General features: G+C 37.8%; 1 protein-coding gene across 1 annotated transcript in view; it reads left to right on the top strand.

Annotated features, from left to right (window-relative positions):
* The window catches only part of SPTBN5 (spectrin beta, non-erythrocytic 5), a gene marked incomplete at its 5' end in the record, with an annotated part of 109,363 nt that extends 86,769 nt beyond the window's left edge, over positions 1 to 22,594 (top strand). The window contains 16 exons of the mRNA XM_081942792.1: positions 1,310 to 1,506; positions 4,540 to 4,744; positions 5,014 to 5,208; positions 6,301 to 6,456; positions 7,799 to 8,016; positions 8,845 to 9,034; positions 11,265 to 11,441; positions 12,307 to 12,411; positions 14,651 to 15,193; positions 17,169 to 17,246; positions 18,191 to 18,277; positions 18,927 to 19,018; positions 19,611 to 19,696; positions 19,863 to 19,986; positions 20,688 to 20,794; positions 22,277 to 22,594. Of these exons, the coding sequence (XP_081798918.1) occupies positions 1,310 to 1,506; positions 4,540 to 4,744; positions 5,014 to 5,208; positions 6,301 to 6,456; positions 7,799 to 8,016; positions 8,845 to 9,034; positions 11,265 to 11,441; positions 12,307 to 12,411; positions 14,651 to 15,193; positions 17,169 to 17,246; positions 18,191 to 18,277; positions 18,927 to 19,018; positions 19,611 to 19,696; positions 19,863 to 19,986; positions 20,688 to 20,794; positions 22,277 to 22,407 (2,691 nt within the window). The 3' untranslated portion in view covers positions 22,408 to 22,594. The remainder of the gene's footprint in view (positions 1 to 1,309; positions 1,507 to 4,539; positions 4,745 to 5,013; positions 5,209 to 6,300; positions 6,457 to 7,798; positions 8,017 to 8,844; positions 9,035 to 11,264; positions 11,442 to 12,306; positions 12,412 to 14,650; positions 15,194 to 17,168; positions 17,247 to 18,190; positions 18,278 to 18,926; positions 19,019 to 19,610; positions 19,697 to 19,862; positions 19,987 to 20,687; positions 20,795 to 22,276) is intronic.
* Positions 22,595 to 23,122: the final 528 nt, after the last annotated feature.

Raw genomic sequence — 23,122 nt, 5'->3', positions numbered from 1 at the left:
AGGTTGATGAGATATAGACAAGCAAAATCAGGGAAGCCATTTGGTGTGACCAGACAAGCTATTTGCTTGTCTCCATCTTCAGATATGTGGAGAGTGAGATATTTTCCATTAATTTAGTATGTACATTATTAGAATCTGAATAGATATTACTGCCTACGTAAAGGTAAAAGTTCCCCTTGCACATAAGTGCTAATTGTTCCCGACTCTAGGGGGCAGTGCTCATCTCCTTTTCAAAGTCAAAGAGCCAGCGCTGTCTGAAGATGTCTCCGTGGGACGGAATGCTGTTACCTTCCCACCAAAGGTGGTTCCTATTTTTCTACTAGCATTTTGTACATGCTTTAGAACTGCTAGATTGGCAGAAGCTGGGACAAGTAACGGGAGCTCACTCTGTTATGTGGCACTAGGGATTCAAACCACCAACTTCCGATCTTTCTGATTGGCAATCTCAGCATCTTTGCCACCAGGCCACCGTATCCTAGTTAGTTACTGCCTAGTTTTTATTAAATTAAGGGTTAAATGAATGAAAAGAAATATAGTGTTTCCTCTTTTTGGAAAATTCTGACTCCACAAAAGTCCAAGTATTGTACTGGTTTTTTTTCAATTTTGTTCCTTTTCCTCATCTGAAGCAGAATGCTGTAGGGCTTTCTTTCCTGCAGTTACCATTCCTTTTCCTTGGAATTTTATGAGGAATCCTGTCAGCATTGAGTCAACATGTTCCTGTGTACCTTTGAACTATGGTGCTGAAGAAGACTCTAGTGAGTCCCTTGGACTGCAAGGCTAGCAAACCAGTCAGTCCTAGAGAAGATAAACTCTGACTGCTCCTTAGAAGGCCAGATCCTGAAGATGAAACTCAAATACTTTGGCCACCTAATGAGAAGGAAGGACTCACTGGAGAAGAGCCTAATGCTGGGAAAGATTGAGGGGAAAAAAAGAATGGGACGGCAGAGAATGAGGTGGCTTGATGGAGTCACTGAAGCAGTCGGCGTAAGCATAAATGGACTCCAGAGGATGGTAGAGGACAGGAAGGCCTGGAGGAATGTTGTTCATGGGATCATGATGAGTCGGAGATGACTTTGTAACTAACAACAACATTGCATACGTTTTTGCATTAAAATAATGTGTTGAATACTTGAAATAGGAACTAATATATGTATATATGCTATACTGGCATGGATAGGATTTACATTGATCCACATATTTAGTTGAGAGCATGCCTAATTTGTTTTGTCTCTATTGAATATAATTCTGTTTCAGCAGATTACTAAATCTGTTTCATGAGCAAATCCCATCAGCCCTGCTTTTCTTTTAGCTTTTGGAAGTAGAATCCTGGATGGGAGAAAAAGGACTTCTGCTAGAAACTCCAGATTATGGGAGAAATGAAGAATCAACTCAAGCACTGTTACGTAAAATGGAAGCTACAAAGCTTGATCTGGAGGGATTTAAATCCCGAATTGAGAAGCTGAAGGAAACAGGAGACTATTTCTTGAACAGTAATAACCCAGAAAGGTAGGTGTCCATAAACCGTCTAGAGGAGAATCAATTAGTAAAACAGTTTCTGTTATTTTCAAAACTTCTTCAGGCATTATTTCATAAAGCCCCTTCTGCATGCAAACATTTGTGCTATTTGATTTTTTGCTTGTCATAAACATATGAGTTGTAAAACTCTTAACAACCCTGTAACTATTTGACTGAGTTGATAAATTTCAAATGTGACCTTCTCAAATAAGGTTATGAAATCTTAACACGTTTTCTTAATGTCACTATAAGGTTTATTGTATTTTCAAGAAGATCAGCATGCCTACACTGGCATGCAGGTAAAGGTACCAATGCAGATACTCTTACCTATGGCAGCTGTTGGTTGTATCAGAGGGGAGGTGGTCAAAAGGCAAGGAAGAAAACAGACAAAGGAAATTATAGCTTAGCTAGTTGCAGACAGTTTCTGATGGCTAGCAATCACTTCTTAATAGAAAATCCCAGAAATGCTATTAAAATCAGGTTGGCTCCAGAGGATACGAGGATTAAGAAGCTGTAGACGCAATCATTAACATAAATAGGGCAAATGTTACAAGGCATGGGAAAACAGATCAAGAGGCTAGAGAGATATGTAGAAGTTCTTGGGATAGAACAGAACTATGGGGCTGTTTATCCTTTAATATTTTTTTTCATATTTGCATACTTAAGCCATCTTCAGTAAACTGGATGGGAACCCCTTTGTAATTGGAATTTTTGTATAATGAAGCACATGTATTCATACATAAACAGCTGGGAATAACAAGGCATGTTAGGATTTTAAAAATTATATACATGTTACTCACGTTCAGATTTATGAATGCAAATCATCAACTTTGTGGTGTATTTATTCCTACAATACTTCTGATGTTTGCAGACTCAGCAAAATGCAGAATCAACCATAACAAAGGAAACAGCTTTATTACACATTCAGGCTTCTTGTCTGATAATTTCTTGTTCAGAATCCATGTCCTTATTTAAGTCTATTTGTCTTCTGTATGAAAACTGCATGTTGTTTTATCATTTTACCTTTGATAATCAAAATTTGAAATTCTATATATATAGGAAGTTAGGTAGAAATTACAAATATCCCTTCTGATTTATCAGGAATATATTATTTATTTATGTATTTACTTAAAATATTTATGTATCCACCCTTCTTTAACAAACTCTGGAAAGCTCACAAACAAAAATCAAAACAACATAAAGGCCATATTGAAGTTATAAAAACCAAGCATATTGAAAACAAAAACCTTGTACCAAGTCAAGCTTTCACTATGCAGTTACCTTGCCTTATCCCAAAGCTTGGGAGAAAAGCCAAGGTAAAGGTCCTTTTCTCTATGAATAGAATACCATCAGGGTATTTAAAAAGTGGTTATCCTGCTTAGATTTAAGCATGGCTTGGATTACCTCTGGAATTAATAAAGATACTGTTCTAATTTTGCAAACAATGGGTTGCTCTGCAATCAAATTTTATTTGTGCACATATGAGATGTGCATAAATACTATTTGATTCCAGAGCAACCTATTCCCATTGATTCCCTGCAAACGGCCAGAGTTCCATCATGTCTGAAAGCAGCCACTATCATTCCAGTCCTGAAGAAGACAGCAATAAACATCCTGAATGATTGCACTGACGTCTGTAGTCATGAAGTGCTTCGAGAGATTGGTTCTTCAACACCTCAGGTCATGCCTTCCAACAAATTTTGACCAAATCAGTTCACCTACGGAGGAAATAGGTCGACAGGCGATGCCATTGCTACTGCCTGCCCTACATTCTATATTGAGACACCTAGAGAAACCTGGGAACTACAGTACTTCAGAATGTTTTTCATAAACTACAGCTCAGCCTTCAACACCATTTTGCCGAGCATCCTCACTGAAAAGTTGACTGACTTGAATTTCCCCTCTCTCACCTGTGATTGGATTAAAGACTTCCTGATGGACCATCCACAAACAGTGAGGATTTGGTCTTTCACATTCTCGTCCCTGAAGCTCAGCACTGGCTCTCCTTAGGACTGTGTGCATGTACACACATGACTGCATATTTTCTGATCTATCCAATATGATAATAAAGTTTGACCGTACTGGGTCTTATTACAGGAGGAGACGAATAAGCATACGGGGGGAAAGTCCAGAAGTTATCTACATGGTGCTCAAAAAAAAACTTGCATCTAAACATCAGCAAGACAAAGGAGATGGTGCTGGACTTCCTGAAGCAGAGAGAGGAACCCTCCCCGCTCTATATCAAGGGGGGCTATTGGAGAGGGTTTCCTCTTTCAAATTCCTGGGAGTGCACCTTAGCCAAGATCTCATCTGGAAAAATAACACATTCCAGGTGGTCAGAAAGACTCAACAGAGACTCCAATTTTTTAGGGTCTTGCAGAAAAATCAGGTGGAACAATGACTGATAACTTCCTTTTACCAGTGTATGATAGAAACCGTCCTCACATATTGTGTTACGGTATGGTATGCTGGCTTGACAGCCATGGACAGAAAGGGTGATGAGCACAAAATCATGGGCTGCCCTCCTGACCCCACTGGATGAAATCGCCAGGACCCGGTGCCTTAGCAGAGTGAGGAAAATCCTCAGGGATGATTCAAACCCTGGTCAACACTTCTTTACTCTCCTATCATCGGGCATGAGATATAGAAGCATTTCCAGTCAAACAAATAGACTGAAAAATAGCTTTTATCCTTGGGCTGACAACTTCTAAATGCAGCATAACACCACAATCAGATTTAATATGATAGACTTGCAGGGCCAGCGTAACATGCAACATGCAACATGGTTATACCGGTATAATATAATGTTATATATATATATATATATATATATATATATATATATATATATATATATATATATATATATATATATATATATATATATATATATATATATATATATATATATAGTTTGAGTTAGACAAGAGCTGTATATGAACTGGGAACAGGGATAGTGATATAAATGAGTAATGCCTATTTTCTAAACTCTCTTCTCTGTCTGTGTCTCTCTATCTCTCTTAGTTCAACTATCCTGCCTAAACTCCAGTCTGTTTTAGAACAATACCTGTCTCTCCAGGATAGAGCAGAGAAACAAATAAAAGCTTTGCAGGAACAATCACAACTTCATCAATTTGAGAGGGAAACCCAACTGGTGGATGCTTGGCTGTTGAGCAAACAGAATATGGCTGAATCAGATAATTATGGTCAGGATTTAGAGAATGTGGAGGTAAAGCAGATGTTGTCATTGGAATACCTCAGCTATATTTTTATATTTTATAGTTCCTGATGTTCCTTGATTATTAAAAGTTACATGAGATTGATTACAGATAGCAGTGGTTCACATATGCTTGTTATTAATTAAGAATATGGTTTTTTTAATGCTAAGTGACTTACCAAGCCCTGTTCATCACTTTTTTATATTATTTCAAAACTAATATCAAGAAATAGGTGGAAGATTTTGAATAACTCTCTGCTACTTCTTTGTTGATGCTATAGGTTCTGGAGAAAAAATTTGAAGATTTTATGAAAGAGGTAGAAACTCTAGGCTATACCAAAGTTCTGCTGATAAACAATCTAGCATCTCATCTTAGAACTGTGTGTCACAATCAAATAAGCCACATCCAGAAAAAGACCGAGGATATCCATGACAGATGGGAGAAACTGCAGCAAGCTGTCCAAACAAGAGCAGAGGTGAGCTTCCTGGTATCCAGATGTGCTCCTCAGGACATGAATGAGCAATGTATGTGTCATGTGTCACCTACCACCCCAGTCCTCTGTTGTAGTTTTTTAAAAATTAGATCACCCAAGATTGACAGAATGATTCTCAGCTTCTCTATTATTCAGTTATATTAAGTAAATAATAATGTTTGTAATAGGCTGTATATATCTTTTTTTATCTTTGTACCTTTCAACCTCTGAATATGAAAAAGTTTAGCCCTGACTCTCCAGTTAACAGATTATTGCTCTGCCTTTCAAAGAAGAAATGTGTTAAAATGTAGCTTTGGATGCCTACAAAATGGCCCACTTTTGCATTATGGCAGTGATGTCATGATTGAAAATGGTTGATTATACGTTTTGAGTTACTATATATCAGGGGTGTCAAACTTAAGGCGCGGGGGCTGGATCCGGCCTGCGGGGCCACCATGGAAACAGCAAAGAACCAGCCCGCGGTGCCTCTGCCAGTGAAAAGGGACCTTGCGAGGGCTGTATGCAGACCTCCCAAGCTCCATTTTCACTGGTAGAGGGATGCAGGATGCTGTCGCAGCCAAAAATGGAGCTCAGGAACCCATTTTCGCTGGCAGAGTGCTTGAGCCATACAGGCGCCCTCAACAAGAATGATCATGCCCACCTTGGCCACGCCCACCCCAGCCCCCCAAAGTCAAATGCAACCCTGATGCGGCCCTCAGTGAAATCGAGTTTGACACCCCTGCTAAGCTGATCCACATGAATTGAACCCCTGAATACAGGATAACAAGATGAAAAGTATGGTGTGGTTTTACTGTTCTTGATCATATAACGCTATTACAAGTACCACTGATAATGTACCATTAGAATAAGATTTGTTCACTGGTAGTGACTCTGTCTAACAACATTCTCCTTTAAAAATGGAGCAGATGTAACTGAAACTTATCAGATATTTAGAACATAATTTGTAATACACTAAAGCATGATCCAGCAGCAATTTGAATCAATATCCTTCACTTCTATCTGTTTTACATCATAAGCATTTTTGAACTGGTGTGTTAGCGACAAGTCTTACTGGAACATTTTTCCCTTTATCAGAATCTCAGAGCAGCTCATCAAGTTCATCAATATGATCGTGATGTGGATGACCTAAAAGGCTGGATGCAGGAGAAAGAGGCTGTTGTGACCAGAGATGATTATGGTTATGACCTACTTGGAGTTCAGACCCTCCTTAGCCAACATGAAGGAGTGGAGGTAAGCAGAAACAGTCGCTTTGAAAAAAACAGACTGCGTGTCTGTGTCTGTTTTCAAAAGATCTGACATTTCAGTTCTGCAGAATTTCCAATGATGGGATTATTTGTTCACCGCCTTAAAGAAATTGGCTGCTCTCTTACTATAAGTCACTTACTCTTATTCTCTCTTACTTATCTACTCAGGGTTAGCTTAGCCATTTATTTATTTATTATTTATTGTATTTCATATTGCTGCTTGTGAGAGATATTTGATTTTTTAAGAAAATGATAAAATATTTGATTTTTGATTTTTTTTAAGAAAATGATACAATCGTTCTAAAATAGAACAAGAGTGAGGATAATAAACAACATAAGAAAAACAAAGTAAAACAGAGTGTAAACGTATATCAACATGAAAATATCAAAGAGAGTTAGGACTACTCTTTTTTGCCAAATCAATGCAATGCCTTCAAGTCCCTGAGTGGGCAGTTTGCTTTGCCCTGACAGATTATCTCTTCCATATTCAGTGAAAGTGCTGTTATCCTAAAAAGTTTACTTTGGGATAAGTTAAAGAAATTAATTGATAGATTTCCTGCTGGGAAGAAAACGTATGTGTCATTTGCTTTTCTAATGTAAGTAGGGGAGTAGGTATGCATTGACCAAGCTTGCGATGGGACTTTTGCATTACCCAGGAGCTCCTTCCTCTCTATTAGGCAATCCATGGATGCCATCTCACATCAGTTCTTTCACTGTCCTTTGTTCTGACTTCCTCTTTTTCTCAGATGGTTTCCTTCTTCACATTGTTTGAGATTGTATTAATGACAGGTGAGTCAGATCCATCTCACTCTACCTAATAAAATGATATGAAGCCCTATGGCTATGATGGCGAACCTATGGCACGTATGCCCAAAGTGACCCACGAAGCCATGTTACCCGGCATGTGCAGCCTTGCCTGTTTGTGTTCTGGTGCACTTACACATGCAACAATCAGCTGTTCTTCATGTGTGCAGCAGTGCTGAAAATCGATGTGTGCATGCACCCCGGCCAGCTGATTGTTTAGTGCGCATGCATGCCAGAACCCGAACGCTTGGCTTTTCCAGAGCATGATCCCTTCATGCGTGCAGCAGTGCCGAAAACCAGCCTGTGCATGTGCATTGGCCAGCTGATTGTCGGGCATGTGTGCATGCCGGAACCCGGAAGTTCAGCTTTTCCAGAGCGCGGCCCAGACGAAAAGGCCCTTCGTGTGCGAGCATGATGTTTCTGCGCAACCTTTTCAACACTCCATGCCAAAAAGGTTCGCCGTCACTGCCTAAAAGGGTGGCTTGAATATTCCAAGCTAGTTAATTTTCCTTTGTGTATTTCAGAGTGAATTGGCAGCCATTGCAAAAGACTTGGAAAGGGTTAGAGGAGAGGCCTGGCGCCTGGGCCGCCTCTACCCTCTGCCCAGGGAGAACATGATGAACAGACTTTCTGAAGTGGATGAGTGCTGGGAGAAACTAGACAAGAAGTGTGTGGAAAGAAAGCTGAAATTGCAGCAGGCTGAACAAGTCCAAATCTACTTCAATGACTGCAGAGAGTTGGTGTATGTATGAATTAGCCTGATAGAGCTTCCTTCCATAAGATTAAAGGGGGCGGGGTGCAGATGAAATCTTGATAGAGCACATTTTTAAAACATTTGGATACATATGTACTATACCAGTGATAGCGAACCTATGGCATGCATGCCATGGGTGGCACGCAGAGCCATTTGTCAGGGCACGTGAGGCGCTGCCCTGTCAGCTGGCCAGCATGCATGCTCGCTGGCCAGCTGAGTTCACCCTTTTTTAAAGCCATTTTTCACCCTCCCCAGGCTCCAGAGGCTTTATAGGAGCCTGGGGAGGGCGAAAACAGCTACCCTCACCCCCCTGGACGCCCTCCAGAGGCGTCAGGGAAGTCTCCAGACAGTCCCTGAAGCCTTCAGAACGCTTAAAACAACACTCCGAGCAAACCAGAAGTCAGTTTGCTTGGAGGGTCATTTTGAGCGCTCCGAAGGTGTCGGGGACCATCCAGAGGCTTCCCTGAATGCCTCCGGAGGGTGTCCGGGGGGGGCAGGGGAGGCTGTTTTCGCCTCAGGAGCCTGGGGAGGGCAAAAAAAGCATGTAAAATGGGGGGAGCACCTGTAGTGCGTGCATGCACACTGGGGGTCATGCATTGCATTATGGGTGTGGCACGCATGCACACGATCCCCCTGCGCTCCCCGCATTTATGGCACTCAAGCCAAAAAAGGTTCGCCATCGCTGTACTATACTTATACCTACCTTCAATGCTTTTGAATATAATACAGTGGAAACTGGATTTCACATTTTGAGTTATGCGTGGATTATATATTTCATCAGGTAATTAATCTACTTTTTAATTGGGATTTTTGCAGAGCCTGGTCAAGAAAGATGCATTCCCTGATTATTTCAGAGGAGGTAGCACATGATCTTCTGGGAGCTGAATTGCTTATTAAACGCCACAAGGAATACAAGCTTGACATAGACAAACAATGGTTGAAATATGAAGATCTGGAGCAAATTGGAAATAATCTAGTGAAGAAAGGACATTTTATGTTCCTGGAAGTAAGCTACTGATTAAAGAAAGCAATAAATTGAAATAGCAATTATAGCATGTTGTGAAACTTTAGAGTATACAAACAATATGGTTAATCTGATTGCTTCTTGTTATTTTATATGTCTGCATTTTCACCATTGTTGTGAGATGCTTAGAACTGCAAGAGAATGTGCTTTAAAGGCATTAAATGAATTGAAACAATGAATACACTTACTGGCATTAAAGCCCTTGAGTGAGTGAACTATGAACTGCCTTCTTACAACCAAGTGTTTACATCAGTAAATAGTACAGCATAAATTATTATTACTGCATACACCTGTACACTACGGGAAGGCTATAGGAAAAGGAGCAAGATGAAGACAGACTTGTGATCAAATCTAGGGTTCTTTCATCAAAACAGAAGAGATTATATATTAAGCAATTGTTTTAATTGGGTTTAACTCACACTACAATGAACCTTAGTTCTACACATCATAAGCAATGATTCTTGGAGATGGGCATGCATGAAAATTTTGTATCTTTTTTTTCTACAAGGAAAATTATTTTAAATTAGGGGAGGCCAGCTTTCCCTAATCTGACATTGTCCAGATCTCTTTAGAGTGCAATTCCAACAATGTTATCTGGAAACTCTGAAAATTGCAATTCCAACACATCAAAAGGATGCCAGGTTGGAAAATGCTAAAGTGGTTAATTTAATTTGTTTCACTTCTTTAAAAATTACTCTAAATCTTGTGTCTAAGTTGACTTCAACAAACATTACCTAATTATTCACTTGCATTTGTGGTATGGATATAGAAATGATTCAGGAGATTCTAGTTTAATTTTCTTTTCAACTGCAAGAGCCACTTGTCTTACCCTCTTTTCAGAGTGATTGAGAGGATTAAAATAGGTATGGCAGAAGACATCTAGATAAAGTTTCAAAATGAATAAATTGATCTTGTGATCTAAAAAAAAGTACAAACAGCATAGGGAGAGAATAAGGTGGTAACTTGATATGAGAAACCAAAATCAGGCTCAAGGTTTCCAGAACTAACCACAACATATGATCCTTCAGACTATATGAAGAAAGAGGAAAGAAAAGAACAGAATTTGCTTGAAAACTTCCTTATGGTCATGATATCTTAGTAACCATGTTGACTTTTATAATGCTACTCAGCTTGCCTTATGAATTGTAAAAAGATTTGAAAATGATGCAGGGGGGTAAATATTGTTAAGTCTTATTACTAAATATGAATTTTGCTAGGTATTTTTGGGGAAACTATTCTATTTGCATTTTTCAGGATAAAAAATTAAAAGTTATTGTAATCTCCAAAAACAAATTGGTCAAGTCCTCAAAATATTCAGCTTGCTACAATATCTTGGATCTGCAGGACTTCCAGATAAAGATTATATTGTACAATTGATCTGCCTCATTTTTGGCATTTAAAGTCAAACCTTATGTTCACTCTTCTCTTTGTCCATCTTTCTTTCTTTCTTTCTTTCTTTCTTTCTTTCTTTCTTTCTTTCTTTCTTTCTTTCCTTCTTTCTTTCTTTCTTTCTGCCATGGCAGAAAAACAAAATGCAACTGCATTTAGCACCAGCTAAAGCTTCCAGAATTCTTCAAAAGCGGTTATAACTTCAAAAGTTATAACATGTAAGGCCATGTTATAACCCACTCTAGAGGTAAACAGGGCATGTAGTTCAGGAAAATGCACAACTGATTTACAACTCAAAGTTATGCAAAGGCCCTCCTATCCATGCCTGCCACCTGCTCCTCAAGTAGGAATCATCAATTTAGAAGGACACTCCGATTGCATACAGTTTGTCTGTGCCAGATCATGAAGATCTGGTCCAGAAGGCTCCAAGGCCACTCAGTCCTGTTAGGGTTCAGCTGAAACCTGTTGTTTCCCTATCGATATGTTACTATAGCCATTTGTTGTTATACTCTCAGTTACTTAAAATATGTTATTAAAGACTAAAGAATACTCTTTGTTGCTTATTGGTTGTTGGCATTTAGTGGGTATTGTATATCACTTTGAAATTCTTTTGAAATTCTTGTTTGCGGGGGGGGGGGGGGAGACCATTTCACTACTGTATATTAATTTGGGACTGAATTCCCCCAAAACAAAATAGCTCAAGAGGTTTCCTGGAAAGATATCACAAACTCAGCTTACCTAATAAATGAGAAATGAAATGATCAGTTTTTTTGTATTTTTGTTCCCCTCCTTCAATTTCCATATGGGAATTCGTTTCCTCTAGATTGAGGAGAAGCTCTCTGAATTATTGGAGTTAATGCAAAAAGTGAGGGAAATCTGGGATCTGAAGAAGGATTTGTATGAGGAAAACTGGGAGATCCAGCTATTAAAAAGAGAGCTGGACTTTGCTGAAACCTGGTTGACAGCAAAGGAGAATTTTCTTTCAGATTCAAATTATGGGGTAAGTAAACATAGTATAGTGGAAAAATGCCAAATTCAAACCTATCCCAACACAACTGTATCACTTCTGAAACTTTTTAATTACCTACTTTTATTTTTTAACTTTTCCCCAGAACACTGGGAAATTTCTTTTGAATTCCTCTTATTGCACGAAATAAGGAAAGATATTAAACATTTTTCTATCACTCTATTTTTCCCAGCTGCCATTTTCCCAATGGGTAGAGAAGTTTGTGTCTGATTTATAGCGTGCCTTTCCTTCAGGAACTCACATAAGCTCCTGTCATTTTGCCCTCAACCACTCTGTAAGATTAGTGCTGAGGCAGAATGAACAGCTCAAATTCAGCCAATGAGTCTTCTAAAAACAAACCCATGAGATGCAGGCTTATGGCTTAATTGTATAATACTGAAAGAATTCCATCCCCAGCCACAGTGACAGCAAAGCTGACTTGCTAGGCCTGCAGAATGTTGCCATCAGGAGAGAGAAGGAAAACGCCCACTGACATCAATGCCAGCTGGGTGGGAATTTCTAGTGAAATTGCTGCAATCACTGCATGCAGCTGAGCCAATAACTATTGCCACCCCGCCCTTCCCCTAAACAAAATTCCTTCAAAATTGAATGCTATTGTCATATAAAGACAAGTAAAGACACAAATCTTGTTGCCTTCCAACATTCATATTCCAAATATAACCTTGTTAATTAAGAAATGGAAAGAGCCATCTGTGCTTCATTAGCTGGAAAGCTTCATAGTCATTCCTCACAACCAATTTAGATGTTTCTCTCCCTATTCTGCTCTTTCCTCTCCCCCCTCCCCAAATGGCCTTTCTATATTGAATAATTGCTTGCATTTATTGACTTATTTCCCTAGAATTCTGTCTCTGATGTTAAACATCTGTTGAAGAAGCATCAAGACTTTGAAAAAATGCTAGAAGCCCAAGAAGAGAAGTTTTCACAGTTGAATAGAAAGACAAAGGTACTGGGTTAAACCCAGTAATGGGATTCAACATTTTTTACTACCAGTTCTGTGGGTGTGGCTTGGTGGGCATGGCATGGCTTGGTGGGTGTGGCAAGGGAAGTATAAATCTGTAAAATCTCCATTCCCTCCCCACTCCAGCGGAAGGTTATTCAGCTGGGACTCGGGAGGCAGAGGATAGATGGGGACGGGGCCAGTTAGAGGTGGTATTTACTGGTTCTCCGAACTACTCAAAATTTCCACTACTGATTCTCCAGAACTGGTCAGAACCTGCTGAATACCACCTCTGGTTAAACCCAAGGAAGACATGTGGGGAACAGGCCGTATATAAATGCCTTTTATCATCTTTCCAAAATCATGTGGTTTTATAGTTAAGCTTAATAATAAGGTGACAATTCACTCAAACTTGGTTTTTATATTATGCTTGGTCTTCTTATGGTTACGCATGGATTACTTTGTGCAACAATAGCCCAATGGTTTTAAAAAAGAAAAGGCAGCCTTTTAACCACAGAGATCTAAAATACAGGAATGATGGGGGAGCATCTTTAGTTGGTTTTTCCCCCCTCAGTGGTCTTGCACATGTGCCCTCTGTTCTTCCCTTATAGAGCAGTATGAAAATTACAGAGCATTACATCATACACACTTTTCATTTCCAATGGATAGCTATAAGGAAGTGTCTATGTAAGTAGACTGTCAGGTTCTGCAGACTTTTCTTTACAGTTTATGGCTGTCATGTGGCTGTGACAGCCAGAGCCAGAAGTGCTACTTCATGGATGTATGAAGAGATCTATTGTTCCATAGATGTGATCTTGCGTGGGCAGGAAGAGAACCAGTTTAAGACAATGGCAGTTAAGGAATGGATTGACCTTATCCTGCCCTGATTTTTTTCTTCCCTTAAATCTCAGCTTTCAACATTCTTACTGATTTTGCTCCTTCTATGAAATAGCTATCATAGAAGGTCACCTATAAAAACATCAAATTTCTTTGCCAACTTTCCAAAAGTTTCCTTCCTCTGAGAAAAGATTAATGTTTTTCTACATCATTCTGAAAATGTTTTAAATTTCTTTGGGTTTCTTTTTAAACTGTGTTATTTTTGCAAAATAGTAGAGTAGTGTGGCTAATCTTATTGTCTCTGTAGCCTCCATGACTTCTACTTCTCAATATTTGGCCAGCATTGTGCAATATGTTAGAAATGAGTATTCGACAAAAGAAGCAAATAAGACTGGTTTTCTGCCTACATTGTTTTATATATAATTGAAATCAGAAAAAAAATATTTAAGTAAGTTGAATGCAATGGCAAAGGATTACTTAAGAGCTGTGAGTAGGAAAAGAAGACATAAGAACAAGAATCAATGGATAAAAAGTGAGCATAGATTAAATACAAGGGAGAGTGATGAGCATGAAATCACATTGCTAATACAAAAAGAATGAATGAAGATCAAATTGCAAAGTAAATATTTGAGGAAAGAGCAAGAGGAAGGAGAAGAGTGAGAATGTCATGTCTGGAAAGAATTGATGAGATTTTCAGTTAGAGACAAGCGAGTAATTTAAAAATAAAAGACAATACATCATTCATTACTTTGTTGTAGTGGAAATAAGAATGGTTTGCAAGGACCCAAAGGTATTAAATGGGTTTGCTATGAACAGTTAATTAGAATTCCTTTTCTCTTATTTCACACCTTTTGTTTCTTTTACCCACTATTCTTCACCCTTAGTTTCATTTTGCATAAGCCACTCTGAAAGTGTCAGTGAAAACTGCCAGTGACTATTGGTGTACATTACAGCCATAAAAGAGCAATAGAGACAAAATAGTAATGGTAGTATAGTAGTAGTAGTAGTAGTAGTAGTAGTAGTGGTGGTGGTGGCGGTGGTGGTGGTGGTGGTAGTGGTGAGACTAAATAGTGAATCAGTGGAGCTGTTACCCAGTTGTGTGCTTTCTTACACCATTGGAGGGAGGACAGGCATGAAAATTCAACATTCATACTCCATTGTGGTTTCCTAGTGGTATAGAAACTATGTGAGGCATTTGTAACAAATTTTCATATAGAGATGAAATCTTCCATGCTGATATGCATATGTATTCAAGGAATGAATAATTCCACGTGCAGAAGCCTAAATATCATTTGATAAAGTGGTCAGAAACTTGCAAATTTCATACACTAATGATATATTTTCAATAGAAAACAGAAACAGTCTTTTGTGTGTCCTCCCACTGATTCCAAATGATTTTTTTTTCCAGAGAGAATTGAAGCTACTGAAACAAATGACTATAGAAGAAAATAAGCAAATGACCACATTGATCAAAGTCCCCTCACTAAGAAGGCGACATTCAGATAGAAGAAGAACAATGCTTGAACCAAAGAAAACTCAACAATTACCACTTATGTCCTCAATTCCCAACTTAAGAGATCCCTTCAATATCTCTCCTACCCAAAACTCCAAAGAGAGTTTGCATCAAATCATTTCTGAAGAAGACTTGAAGTTGATCAATGATTCTCCTGAACCAAGAGTGCTTGGCTTAGAAAATTCCATGCCAGAAACTGAGAATTCTTCGTGTCCTTCATTGACCTCAGACTTGAATATCCAGCAATCTGGTGTTAGATTTTTGGAGTCACACCATAGTGATTTTAATCCATCAGATGTGATAAACAGTTGTGAAACTTCTACCTCTGAGTTAGAAACTAGTGAAATGAAAACTCTGGATGATAAAGGATCCCCTGATGATTGCCAAAGTTTTCTGCACTCAGATTTATCATCAGAAGGATCAGAAACTGCTCCCCAAGTAAGTTATTCCCTTTTGTGTCACCCTTTTGTTGACTGAACAATGACATCATTACTTATTTTTATAAAAAATAATGTTGATTCATAAGAAACATTCCAAAATTCATAATCAGGTGATGTCTTTCTTCAGAACAGCCAAAAGTATTGCCAATTGTGAGCAAAATTTTCCAGTCTCATTTTTCCCCATTTTTATGGGTCAATGTCCTCCAGAATTATAGCACTGAAATTCAGCTGCAATCTAGTAATTAAGCAGAAATGCCTGCCAATTTTTAGCAGAAATCCCCTCAAAAAAACAGGTAGATTGATATCTATCCCCACCCACCCTGAAATTGAAGGAGAAAACACCCAAGGCAAAAATTCTGATCTCAACACCTCAATAATGTAATTTGGTAAGTATCATAAATAGCCTTCAGTCATCAAAAATGGGTTGAGGGGAAAATGAAAATGTTAGTCATTGCCATAAAAATGTTGCTTTATATTAAGAGAAGATAAAAAGACTCAAGCTGAAATAACCTGCTTAACTTTCTACAAGGATATTCTAGAATTCCTTGTAGGCATTCTTAGAACTGCAAGTTTTAGGTTCACCTAGGACTGCACAGATAATGGTTGATCTCTCAATATTTAAAACCCAATATTTATTTATATTTGATTCAAATCTTAGACAAAATAGATTGTTTCTTTGCCCTTTTGTGCTTGGTACCATTTTTCTGTGACTGCATCAGATTTTGCCACATATGGAAAACTTTCTTGGCATCATTAATTAATGCTGCATGAGTAGTTTCATTGGCTCTGATGATTGGCCTAAGGCAGTCTGTGTACCTGTCGTCAGTACATCTGATTTGCCCTACTATCCATCTTTCAGTGTAATGATAAAACATCAAGTCTTAATAAAAACTCATGCAGAAAAAAGACAACTACGATAGGAAATCAGATGCATTCAATTTATTGTATTTTACTTTATAGTGGTCATGGAAAACTAATAGCTGGGATGTCCTGTTTGCAGAATGTGGCTAGTTGTCTGAAATTACTCATAGTAATTTTATATTTGCTGAGTATTAAAGAAAACAGTTACTCCAAATTGCATATAAAAGACAATAATCCTCAAAAATCCACCAGAAGCATTCTAAAATCCTAATTTTTAAGCAATATTGTGTATTAGGATAAGTGTACAAAACTGTGCACAGAGACATGTATATAGCATATAGGTGCAACTTTTCAAACCAAGGACATATTTTTCTTGCCAAGAAGTGTAGCTCCTTTAAGGAACTATAGATGTTGCTGGAGGCTCTGAAGGTTTTTTCCATTCAACTCCAATGCTGAACAGCATATTTATAAACATGTGCATGCCTGCACCAGACAGACAAACTCATGTATACAGTACATACACAAACTCAAAAGATCAGGATAAATGAGACCAAAATCAACTTGTCATTACAGCGTATGATAAAAAAAGACAACTATTATTTATTTTTCATAACAGAAAGCACACTTCCTCTTTAAACACACAGTTCTTAATGCTAAAAAAACCCTGCCATGTCTTTTTCTTATGATTTATGGCATCTTCTAACATCACCCGGCCATCAATAAGGCAAAATATAATCTATCACCATTAGTCTCCCTTTGGTAGAAGAATGGTTAGACTAGTTGGATGATCCAATGAAAGTTTATAAATCATTAGTGAGAGCAGTAGCCCAGTCAGAGGCCTCTGTTGTGTCAGATTGCTTCAGTAATTCAGTCTTCATTATACAAATACATAAAGATTAATATTTCTAAGACTAGAGACTTAATTATCTACTGATTTTGTATTCCCCAAATAAAATCCTTACTTATTTCCTTCTCCTGACACTCTACCTCTACCTAGATTGTGTGCATGGCGTTTTTCTATCATATTATTGTAGAAATGAGTGAATGAATTGTTGTATTCAAGCTTTCATCATAACAGATTAAATTACCTGTAAGAGTCTTATGCATTTCAGATTTCTGCAAATCAATACATTATGGCAGGTTTTCTAGAAAAAAGAGACCAGGTTTTTTCAAGAAGAAAAGAGATAAATGTAAGTATAATGATGTGGATGAAAAATTAAGATGTGGCATCCATGCCCTTAGTATGGCTAACAAATTGATATCTTGTAAAAATAAATGTATGAACCATTTATTCAGTTGATAGAAGACGCAAGTGCACTTGCCACTTATGAGCAGATACCTACTTATGCTTATAAATCTTTGACTTTGCAGACTTTTTATAGACATGTATAATGAAACATGGGGCTCATTTTCACAAAATATAGTAGGTAAAAAAAATGGTTGTATAAATGTATTCGAAATCTACACGTATTTAAATAATATTTGCATTAGATGAATATATACTGTAGAATTGTAAATGGAGCACGGTCAATGTAATCAGGGTAATTATAAAGATTTACCCCTCACCAAGGATAGTCTAAAGATTGTGTATATGTGGACCCATATACACAGAAGGAGAAAGCGGCAGGCTCTAATTACAGCAGAAGTTTGACCGTGGCCTAAGGACAGAAAGATTAAATTAATATCAGTTATTTCAGAATGGAAGCAAGCTACCAGTGGTGGGTTGCAGGCAGTACACCCCGATACGAGCGTACCAGAGCCTGCCCGGAGCACTGAGTACCGTTCCAGTATGGTGCTTCAGAGGGCCCACCTGCCTACCTCCGCTCCTTACTTGTCTTTAAAGTCTTCGGCACTTCCGCACTTGTGCATGGCATGTACAGTGCCTGTGCGACGCTCTGCTGAGCAGCTGGAGCATCGCAGAGGCTCACGGAGGTGTCGCTGGCTGGTAAGATGCTTGCGTGTGCTGCACGCTGTGTGCGTTCATGTGGAGGACACCGGGCCCTGTTGCAACCGTACTGGTTGCAACGGGATCCGGAACCCACCAATGCAAGCTACTAATGGATAAATAATTTTAAATAATGATGAGATTCATGCATAGTATGGAAATAGTTGATTTTATTTTATATTATTTCAGCCAAAGGCAAGAGCTTGGAACACTTTTTATGTTCAACTTCAAAGACATAAGCTTGACTTCTATAATGATGAGAAGGAAATAATTCAGGTACTTTATTTTATAATCATTAAAATCTTAAAAATCTATTGCAGTCTCACTGAAAATCCTCCTTCAGCCTTTTTTAGCTAGTTAAGACAAGCAGTTTGATAAATGACTATGTTTTCTAAGATTTCTAATACCATCTACTGAAATTCCAGCAAAAATCAAAACTGCTGACCTGTATCATCAGCAAAATCCTTGTTTAATATATTTCTGGATTAAATTTAAAATACATCTATATATTGATTGATTGGCTGATTGTTATGATCCTTGGCAATTTTTATGGAACAATGCAGCAAACTATGATATTGTCATATTTTCTAGAACAATGATTTGGAAAGTTACATTTTGAGAAAAATATTTAGGCTACAAAGTTTACATGACATATTTCAGACAGCACTATTTCCTTGAAGAATTCACCTAGTAACAAGATGTCCTACAATGAATGGACATTATCTTGCCAATGTACATCACAAATGTTGATAGATTATAATGGACAGGCCCTGCCTACAAAATGCCTATTTCCCACTACCCATTTTTATTTGAGAAGCATTGATGGCATTTTACAGTTTGAAAATCACTGCTCTAAAGGATATGGAATCAAAAACACGGGATAGAAAGTCTCTGCTTATTATGTCTTGTCTTTCTTCTTTTTTAGAAAATACCTCCAGATTTATCACTGAGCATAGCTGGAGCCAGGTGTGAGAGGCTAACGAACTATCCCAGGAAAAAATATGCTTTCAGCTTAAGGTAAAATGCATCACTGTTAATTAGAATCAAATGCAGTTCTCTCATTTGGGTAAGCTAAATACTGCTTAGCTTAGAATGATTTTGTAGAATTGGATGCTGCCATTCTTGCACCATAAGAATCATAAGGCACTTGCAAATAAAAGTGCCCACAGAATGTAAACGATGTCACACTTGTCAAGGTCAGAGGAGTTTAAAAAATGTCATTCAAGGGCAAAAGGACTTTCATCAGTGTACAGCAGTTGAGCTATCATCATTAATGATCCTGAAGCATAAATTCCTCTATCAGTTCTGTTCACTAGACTAGAGCTCAACTGAACCATTACTGCATTTAACAAAATGGAGAGAGTTTTGGGTCTGAAATAAGTTATCAATTTCATTTAGGAATTACAGGACAGAATTTATCTGAAATCAGTGCATGAGAAGATTTCTTGGGCTTTGCTGAAATACAAAAATTACCACTTGTGTTTATTTTGTGTAAGAAAAAGAATGGGACTTTTGGTGGGTTTGTTTCTGTATATATTATCTTGTGAAGATATATCAATTAATATATCGAATAAATCAATTAATTCCATCTTCAATACATGGTTTACAGAACAAGTGATGGAACAGAATACTACCTTGCAGCATCGTCTCAGAAGTTAATGGAGGATTGGATGTATGCATTATGGAGTAACTTAGGTAAATTGATAAGGTCTAAGGAGTCAGAAGTATCTCAGCTTGCCCAGGAAAGAAGAACAGAGACAGAATATTGGGCAAAAGAGGACAATTAATGCTAAATTTTCAGATTCTTCATAACCAAGTTTTTGTGTTTTATTCCTTTGATTTCTTATATGGATTCCTGAAGATCATAACAGCAATCAGAAGGAAGTTTCAATCAATGAAAATGTGGTGAAACCTCAGATAAAACCTTGGATTTCGGCAGCTGGAACTTCTACTCAGAAACAGACTAGCAAAAGTTTCCTTCTGAGGTAGGCATGGGTTTCTGTTCACCTGATTATATTCAATTCAATATATTCGGGTTAATTATTTCTCGTTTTTTCAATGTGCTCAACAACATTAGAATACCAAGCATCAAAGAGAGTCTTTAACTTTGAGAACAGTATTTGTGTTTACAGCCCTAAACAAATTGTTCCATCTAGTTCTTCTTTGTTGAATAGACAAAGTAGAGGTTTCAGTTTAAGAAAGGAATAAACAAGAAAAGACAAAAAGCTGCATATTTTTATTTCCTTATGGTTATGCTAAGACAGTGGTTCTCAACCTGTGGGTCGGGACCCCTTTGGAGGTCGAACGACCCTTTCACAGGGGTTGCCTAAGTCCATCGGAAAACACATATTTTCAAAAAAATGTGGAAAACATAAAATAATGTTATGGTTGGGAGTCACCACAACATGAGGAACTGTATTAAAGGGTTCCGGCATTAGGAAGGTTGAGACCCACTGTGCTAAGTGGTTGAGCACATTTTTATTTCTTGATGATAGCTACCATGAAAATATTTATAGCTAAAGATAAAATAAAAAATACTGTATTTATGTATTTTAAATGTAAACCCTTCTCTACAGATTCAGGAAAGAAAAACTAAATGCTGCCCAGACTTGCATTTGTGAAATGGGTGGCCATATAAATCAATTTTGTTTAAAGAATTAATTATCTTAATCTTGCTTGGTAACAGGAGAACTCCTTCCTTCAAAGCTAATCGAGAAAAAAGGCTTGCTGGAGGTTCTGCAGAAACATTGACACAAAATTACAAAACTCCTGCTCAGAATTCAGAAGATCCTGGTAATAGCACATCACTGTTTTTTCTTTTCTTTTCTTAAGATATATTTCATAAAATAATACAGAATGTCATATAGAGGTGCTCAAAGTTTCATAAAACCAAAATAACATCATGCTGGGTTTAGGTGTTTTTTTTTAATTACTACAATCATTTGATGACAATTCAGTTATCTTTTGTCACTGATTATTATAACATAGAGGGCATTTATATCAGTTTAGAATGGAAGCTCATAATTTTCTCTGTCATGCATGCATAGTTTTGAGTTTGAGATCAGAACAGGTCATTTATGGATTGCTTAAAAGGTTAAAAGGTTTGGCTTCTTATTTTTCATTCCCATAATTTGCCCTATTATAAAATATTTAATGATGAGGAGGAGTGATAGATGTTAATTTATTATGAGATTTAGCTATGCAGTACATGTGATAGTAAAAGAAATAGTCAAATTTTATCAATTAATTAATCAATGAGCCTTGGAGGTGCAGTGATTAGAATGCAGTACGGCAGGCTACTTCTGCTGACTGCCGGCTGCCTGCAATTTGGCAGAACGAATCTCACCAGGCTGAAGATTGACTCAGCCTTCCATCCTTCCGAGGTCGGTAAAATGAGGACCTAGATTGTTGGGGCCAATATGTTGACTCTGGAAACTGCTTAGAGAGGGCTGCAAAGCACTGTGAAGCAGTATATAAGTTAAGTGCTATTGCTATTGTTATTAAAACTATTTTAAAAGGGGAATGTGAATAGTACATAACATACTCTAGATCAGGCCATCATAACTAGTGTTCAATCATGTGAATGCAAGTCAGACCAGCTGTATGGCTGGCTAAATGTTTGATGATCATCTTAATTTTGCATTTTCAAATGACAGCAAAATGATGATAGGATAATAGAACGGTTCTTTAGGCTTCACTTACCTTGCTTTCGTGGCAACAGCATTATTTAATTCAAATACTTCATTCTTGGTTTGTAACTTTAAGAGAACAGTACAAATTGAGAAAGATTTCTGCTAACTAGAGTTTTTATGCTGCCCAGAGTCACCTTATAGGGGAGGTGAGTAGCATTAAAATGTAATAAATCAATAAATGAAAACAGCAGGACTATAAATTGACAATTTTGAGCTAGATAAAGTGCTTAGACTTGATATAAAGCAGTTTCTTTAAAGCTGTTTAGAAAAAGTGAATATACTGGCTTTCTGTTTTTCTTTCTTTCTTTCCATTTATATGGCTGCCCATCTTAAAAATAACTTTGGGTAGCTTACAATAAATTAAGGGTTACAATCCATTGGTGCAAAATATACTTTTTATCACTGAGCTACAGACACGTCACTCAGGAGAAAAGTCATGAATGGGTAGAATTAAATTGGCAGCAGTTTTTAATTGAATTGTTTGCCATACAGGTGTTGTAAAATATCTCTTTTTTATACAATTTCTATTGTCTTCTGTTTCTATAGAGTCTTTCTCATCCAATGCTAATCTTTTTTTTTTCAGGCAGCAGAACTGAGCCCATGGTGAACACCACAAAGTGTGTAGACAATCTTGATGCTGCAGAGAGATCTAGAATAGAGACAGATCTCAAGAAACAGAAGGGGATCTTTAAATATCTTTTCAGGAAGAAATAGAAGCAATACAGTTTGCTGGAATTTCCTAAAGATGCTAGGTTCTTCAGTTCTTTTCATCCTATTGCCTTTACGATTAATTTAAGAGGTACAACTGAAAGAGAAATCTGCACACTATCTATTGAACAGGCATCCTACAAAAATGTACATTTATATCCCTCCAATATTTCTGCCAAAAATTATAAACAATTATTACTTAAATTGTCTAGCGTCATGAATTTATAATTGCACGTATTTGAAAGCCATGAAAGTTTGGTGTTAATGTTGGACAACCGTGAGTATATCAATGCTATCATCATCATCATCATTATTTAACATGAACATGAGGAGAGAAAGATTTATCCTGACATACTATTTTACCCATTAAAGATATGAAGTGGTCTAGGGGTGGCTTCCCACAGTCACTACTGCCGGTCCGCACGCGGATGTGCCACCTGCGTGTGCGCTTAATGCATGCTGCATACACAGAGCAATAGAAATGGCAGCACCTATCGCGCCATCGGGAAAACTGGTTTGGGGGCGTGGCAGGCCTGGGTGGCTGCTGGTTCAGCGGCCCAGGCCACCAAGCTACTACCAGTTCAGCCGAATCGGTCTGAGCCGGTAGGAACCCACCACTGAAATGGTCTCCCTGAACACAAGAACTTCTGGGTCAAATATTAGCCATATCACCCTCCTTAACATCCACAGAAGAGGGAAAAGTGAGAAGTAGGATTTCCAT

Source organism: Natrix helvetica (assembly GCF_964273705.1).
Source record: "Natrix helvetica genome assembly, chromosome: 1".
NCBI lineage: Eukaryota > Metazoa > Chordata > Lepidosauria > Squamata > Natricidae > Natrix > Natrix helvetica.
The sequence above is the reverse complement of the archived record's forward strand: the minus strand, read 5'-3'. Positions and strand labels throughout refer to the sequence as shown.